Raw genomic sequence first — 7236 nt, 5'->3', positions numbered from 1 at the left:
ATTTTACATCGTTCTTCTCTTGACAAGGAACCTTGGCACGCACATGTTGAATGACAATGAAAATAACCTACTTTAATTACTTTTCATGTAGAACAAAGCCTGAAGAACTTGTATCTACTACTTGACTTTTTTGATTGAAGAAAACAATTGTTACCAAAATTTGAAAAACATAACTTAGAAAGCATCTTTACACCCAGCTCCACACTGTCATTGTGTGAGAAATCAGATATATCTCACAACAATTTGACAGTCGTTTGAGTGCTGTTAGTTTCGTTTCTTCTGCTTTCAACACCTACCACTTGAATAATTAATACATACACTTATTGAACATGATCATAGTGAGTGAGTGAGTGAGTTAAAATTTATAGTCACATCGGCAGTATTTCAGCCATATCGTGACTACCAAAAGTTATACATAATATATACATTTAAACAATAACGGCCTGTCAACAAAGGACAGTAAAATACCTAGATGATCACAGAATATTATTTAAAACTAGTATACAACCATAAAAAGATGTCACTATACCTAACGATACAATATAAAAAAAGGCTATAGATCGCCAGCAACTGAAGATAGATCACCTCACTGGGGACCATAGGGACTTACAGTACTTTTGCTACCTGCATGGAACCCAGCAGGAGAACATGATCATAAATACATGGCAACTGTTCAAAGCTGTGTTAACCAAATTTCATATTGTTACTTCGAAGAAGGCAACATAATACATTTAAGCATGTCTGAACAGTTCATGCACGCTCCTATCACGCCACCTTCGGTCATGATGTCTGTCTCTACTTCGTCCATAGTTGTGCTACACTTTACGGCGTTTAAGATGTGGTTGTCCTTCCTGTTGCCATTCAGGAGTTTGTTGCCCATTGTGCACATTAGTCCAAACCCAAGAAGGTTGATCAAGTCCGTCAGATTCCCAACTACCATACAGCTGTCCGTCTGGTTGCCAGCCATGCGTGAGGTGCTGAAATGGCCTCGAATCATTTTTCCAGTGTCTATCAGATTTCCGCTTACGAGCCTGCTGAGTCGACCTTTTCATCTCTGACTTCTGTGTGCCAGACGCCTCTCTATGATGATTCTGATCACCACTACGTGAGGCAGGTAACCCTGAGCTTGTCAGCCTCTCGCTATCAGATTTTCGTTTATCAGACTTCCTTGTGTCAGACTTTTGTGTGTCAGACCTCTCATTATGATGGAGCTGATCACTACGTGATGCAAGTGATCCTGAGCTTGTCAGCCTCTCGCTATCAGATTTCCGTTTATCAGACTTCCTTGTGTCAGACTTTTTGGTGTAAAACCTCTCATTATGATGAAGCTGATCACTACGTGATGCAAGTGACCCTGAGTTAGTCAGCCTCTCGCTATCAGATTTCCGTTTATCAGACTTCCTTGTGTCAGACTTTTTTCTATGATGATGGTGGTCACCACTACATGAGGCAAGTAACCCTGAGCTTGTCAGCCTCTCGCTATCAGATTTCCGTTTATCAGGCTTCCTTGTGTCAGGCTTCTCACTATGATGATGGTGGTCACCACTACATGAGGCAAGTAACCCTGAGTTAGTCAGCCTCTCGCTATCAGATTTCCGTTTATCAGACTTCCTTGTGTCAGACTTTTTTCTATGATGATGGTGGTCACCACTACATGAGGCAAGTAACCCTGAGCTTGTCAGCCTCTCGCTATCAGATTTCCGTTTATCAGACTTCCTTGTGTCAGGCTTCTCACTATGATGATGGTGGTCACCACTACATGAGGCAAGTAACCCTGAGTTAGTCAGCCTCTCGCTATCAGATTTCTGTTGATCAGACTTCCTTGTGTCAGACTTTTGTGTGTCAAACCTCTCATTATGATGGAGCTGATCACTACGTGATGCAAGTACCTCTGAGCTGATCGACCTCTCGCTATCAGATTTCCATTTATCAGACTTCCTTGTGTCGGATGTTCGTGTGTCAGACCTCTTACTGTGATGATGCTTATCACCACTATGTGAGGCAAGTGACCCTGAGCTTGTCAGCCTCTCGCTATCAGATTTCCGTTTATCAGACTTCCTTGTGTCAGGCTTCTCACTATGATGATGGTGGTCACCACTACATGAGGCAAGTAACCCTGAGTTAGTCAGCCTCTCGCTATCAGATTTCCATTTATCAGACTTCCTTGTGTGAGACTTTTGTGTGTCAAACCTCTCATTATGATGAAGCTGATCACTACGTGATGCAAGTGACCCTGAGTTAGTCAGCCTCTCGCTATCAGATTTCCGTTTATCAGACTTCCTTGTGTCAGACTTTTCACTATGATGATGGTGGTCACCACTACATGAGGCAAGTAACCCTGAGCTTGTCAGCCTCTCGCTATCAGATTTCCGTTTATCAGACTTCCTTGTGTCAGGCTTCTCACTATGATGATGGTGGTCACCACTACACGAGGCAAGTAACCCTGAGTTAGTCAGCCTCTCGCTATCAGATTTCCGTTTATCAGACTTCCTTGTGTCAGACTTTTCACTATGATGATGGTGGTCACCACTACATGAGGCAAGTAACCCTGAGCTTGTCAGCCTCTCGCTATCAGATTTCCATTTATCAGACTTCCTTGTGTCAGGCTTCTCACTATGATGATGGTGGTCACCACTACACGAGGCAAGTAACCCTGAGCTTGACAGCCTCTCGCGAACAGATTTCCGTTTATCAGACTTCCTTGTGTCAGATTTTCGTGTGTCAGACTTCTCACAATGATGTCGGTGGTCACCACTATGTGAGGCCAGTGACCCTGAGTTAGTCAGCCTCTCACTATCAGATTTCTGTTGATCAGACGTCTCTGTATGATGATGGTGGTCACTACTACCTGATGTAAGTGACCCTGAGCTTGTCAATCCCTGACTATCAGACCTTGGTCTATGAGGCTGCAGATCATGAGATTGTTGTTGACCAAGCCCTGTGTGATCAGACCCCTGGTGATGAAACTCATAAGTGTGCAGTCTGTCATCATGCTCGCTCAAGCCAGTATTTGACCAATCAGACACTGGAGATGCAGAAGATTTGGGTAATGAAAAATGTGAAATGGTATGGTTTTGTATTCTGCAAATCCTTAAAGAAAAACCATTTCCTATTGAATATTTTCTGAAATAGCTGTATAACTGAACAAACTCCATTTTAGAAATGAATGACTTGGAAACTCTTTCTTTCAAAATACTTGCCACTTTTTTGGCAACACGTGTGGTCACATTAATGATGTCCTTCACTATATCAGCCTTCAACTTGAAAATCTTATCTGTGAGATAATATGTACCTTGTCTTTCCTCCAGAAAGTCCTTAAGTGCCAAATTCCTCAATAGTCTGTCTGTGTCTTCTCCACAGTGTTTGGTCAGCTTCTTGGATGATGCGCTGGAGAATGTTCGTCTTTGTGACGATTTTTTAATGTCTCTGTATGCCAAAACAAAGCAAATCTTCCTGTGGAACATTTGTTCAAATCTGTACCATCCCACCTCTCGATACATTTGTCTTACAGCCTCTCTGTAGGTTGTTTTCCCTCTGTTGGCAGCAATTTTCCAGAATTCTTTAAGAAAATTGAACCTGTTAGTTGCATTGAGACAACAGTGCAAAAAGTCAGCTGATATTCTTATTTGAGAGCAAACATCCCTGAATGAATTTCCAAAACCATTTTTGACATGGATCAGATATGTACATTCTGGTGTGTAGTAAAGTAGATCAAACAGCTCTATATTCTTCATCAAAATGTTGTCTCCAAGCAAAAATCCTGATTCACCATTAGTTCTTTTTGAGGGTATCTTGTTGTAAAGTATGTATCCACTGTTGTATTCCCTTTCTCTTTGTTTAGAAAATAATCGTGCCATCAGCTGCTTCTCGACTTTAACGACATTTGTTTCATTCAAAAGAAAATCGTTAAAATCAGCCTTGTCCTCGATGGGGTTGCAACACTCACTAAAGTTCAGTTGTGTGATCCAGTATTTGATATCATTGGTGTCTACATTTGCCACTTTGCTATCAGAGCTAGAATATAGCCATGGTAATGGAAGTTTGTCCTGTTCTAAATTACAAATTCCCATCACTTTAGAAAATAGCTCTTCAACTTGTGTCAAATATTCAACGTGTATACGAAACCATTTGCCACAGTATCTGAATACTGATATGCCCGTGTCAGTGTGCAAGTGTCCTTCTATCAGATCTGTCAGCTTTGCCTTTCCTCTGATGATGTATGTACCTGTATCTGTACACGCAAACTGAATAGACACGTCATTCACTAATCTTCCCAGGGCAGCATCATGGATTTTCTTTTCCTTGGCATAACGCCTGCAAGCCCCGAGAACTGATTCCAATGTAGGAGGGCTTCCTTCCCATTTTTGTATGAATGTTCCAGCTGCCCTTGGCATCACTAGGAGAAACTCGTCTGCCGATACCCAACTTTCAACATCTTTGTACATTAGTCTCAGACGCAATGGATTACATAACAGTTTTAATGATTTAGCCAGAAGTGTTTTCAGTTTGTCATCATATTTCTTCATTTCAGCTTTCGTGTTAACACGTTTTACGTGGTCAAACACATCAAAACGAGGGTCATCTTTGTCCATTGCTGCATCAGTCACAAATCCATCCAGTATTGCAGACATTTTCGTCAACAGCTCAGAAATATCTAACCAACTAAGACGTTTGTGAAATGTTATACTGTCTTCACTGATCTCCACGTTTACAACACGTTCCTTATTTCCAGTAAGAAGTGTGTATACTGACGACTGTTTCTTGACAGGCATCTGATACTTGTTTGTGATGTCACCAAGACAGTCCCAAAATGACAGGAATGTTTCGGACTCAGTCTGCCAGTAGTTTGCATAAGATGAAATTTTGTCCCCAAATAAATGTTTTGATGACAATACCTTTAGATGGAAACCTAGTATTCGCCGGCCAATATATTTAGGGAAACCACAGTCGATATGACCCTTCAGTAATTTCAAAGCACAGCCAGTGGTAAGTGCATAAATCTCTGGCTCATGTCCAACATTTCTGTAGAAAAACAACAACGCGTCAATTCTCATATTGACAGTTTGCCTACTTCTTTCTTCTTCAGCAACAAAAGAATCAAATTTACATTTTACTTTAGACTGTCTTTTAGAGTAATACAGCTGCACATGAAACTCCTCCATGCTGTCAACAATTTGACGAAGAATGGTCTTCTGATGCAACTTAGAACTTTTTTTTAGAATGTCATTTATTATCTCTTCGGGCGTCATATGCTGCTTATGCTTTGTCACCAGCTTTGATATTTTCACCCATGGCAAGAGAAATTTCTTGTTGCAATCCGGTACCTGATCTGATGAACTCATTTTCAGTGTTTCCCAAGAATATTTGTAGAATTTATCTGTAATAATAAATACATTGGTTTAGGTACATCTAAAGGAATTGAAATTCAGAATTCAATGAACATTATCGGCCAAAAAGGGGACATTGCTCAGACAAGGGGTATTGATGTCAATATTAGGTCAGTAGAAAAAGAATAATAAATAAGATTTTGGACATATGACTACATTGACGAGGTATGGACGATGAAATGCAGGTGAAAATATGTGACAGTCCTATGGAATGAATTCTTTGAGGCGGATATTTTTTCTTCCTACCTTTTGTTTTGGAGTCTGAAATATCCTTTCTACCAGCAGTCAGTGTTCTTGTGAATGATTCGTGCACCTAAGTGGTGTCAGTAGTAGTAGTAGTAGTAGTAGTAGTAGTAGCAGCAGTTCTAGTAGGAACAAATGTCAGTCCTTTTCGTGAGCAACTGGTGTCAACGCTGATTTTCAGTGTTCCATCGCTGGCATTTTGACTTTTGCGTGGGATCTGTTCCGGCTTTGACGTTTGTGTTCTTTTGATGTGCACCTTTCTATTGTTAGACTGTGACCATTGATCACCTGTATATCCCTGCTTTCTGTCTCAGGTTTCGGGAGAGTGCACGGACTTTTCACTTGAGAATTGTTGTCTACCTAGGCAAGAAGCAAAGGCTATTGTCTGTCAATGGTATCTCACCTCACATTCTGAAGTATACAAGTGAAAAAGGCCTTTCAGTTAAAGGGGTAAGCATTAATGCACAGACAAGCTTGATAATGTAATCAGATTGTAATCTGGGGATTAGATGATCTGTACATGAACGTGAAAATGCATTGACCTTGAATCGGATGATTGTCCGAATAATGAGTCTGGTTGATTGCATCTATCTGTGATGATGAATAGACACCCAAACATTCAAATTTGAAAGCGAGACTTGGTAAACATAAGGTCAAAGCTGGATGGCACATGTCACACGTATCGGTGTCAACAAAGCACGGAAAAGGGACAAATTTTGACAATTTGGCCGTCCTGATCTATCCAACCAATATCTGATATTCTGATCATATCAATTATTAACTATTCTGATGTCATGCTTCTCCTTACTGAAATAGTTTATAAAGTGATGCTGGATTCTTCAAATGTCCATGGCCACCTAATAACTCACAATGCAGTATTCGCTACAGTTGTACACTGACTTAATACAAACTCACCTGACATCATTGTGTGATGAATAATTCACTGTATTCCCCTAACTTTCACCCAATCTCATTGGTCGTTCTAATCAAGTGTGAGCTCGAATAAAAATAACGCGAGATGTATTTGAAACCAGATATGCATATGTTACAACGAATATATGTTACACCTACCTGAGACTAGACGTCCAGACAACAGCACACATACTCCAACGAAACAAGGTATGTTCACAATGGCTCCCGGTCATTGCAAACTGCAGGTAATTTCAAGTCATGTCCACACGCTAGTGAGACGGGTGACCCGCTTAAGACTATCATTACATAACAACATTTTGACCCGACATGACCTATATATCAGTAAATCAAGTAGTTCCCCTTGAGACCCGGATAGGACATATGTATTGTTATCAGCTAGCAGGAACAATCCTGTTTGATAAACGAGAGTTGGTTTAACACATACCACCGTGCCTATGACAAGAGGACTGAGTCAATGTTGTGCACAACTACATGTAAAACAGGGTCACTGACAGAAGTATATCCATAGTTCAATATTTAATTTCAAATACAAAACCAAGCAAATTTCAGTATAAGAAAAGAGAATTTCTCAAGTTTTCTTATCATTCACAATAGGATAATACCCTTTAGACCCCATGACATAACGCAAAGTCTAAAGATAACACCAGTAATGGTTAGAAGTGACAAATTTGTA

At 40.4% G+C, this 7236-nt stretch overlaps 1 protein-coding gene across 1 annotated transcript; it reads right to left on the bottom strand.

Moving 5' to 3' along the window:
• Nucleotides 1-815: 815 nt before the first annotated feature.
• LOC124147546 lies at nucleotides 816-6832 on the bottom strand. The gene is made up of 3 exons (XM_046518177.2): nucleotides 6702-6832; nucleotides 5634-6041; nucleotides 816-5377 (listed from the first exon to the last, which is right to left on the bottom strand). Exon 3 carries the CDS (start codon nucleotides 5340-5342, stop codon nucleotides 816-818), a length of 4527 nt encoding a protein of 1508 aa, XP_046374133.2. The 5' UTR covers nucleotides 5343-5377; nucleotides 5634-6041; nucleotides 6702-6832.
• Between the last annotated feature and the right edge of the window lie 404 nt (nucleotides 6833-7236).

Source organism: Haliotis rufescens, unplaced genomic scaffold, assembly GCF_023055435.1.
Source record: "Haliotis rufescens isolate VD_foot unplaced genomic scaffold, xgHalRufe1.0.p SCAF_7, whole genome shotgun sequence".
In the NCBI taxonomy this organism is placed as follows: Eukaryota; Metazoa; Mollusca; class Gastropoda; order Lepetellida; family Haliotidae; genus Haliotis; species Haliotis rufescens.
Note: the sequence above shows the minus strand (reverse complement) of the source record. Positions and strands in the feature narration are given on the sequence as shown.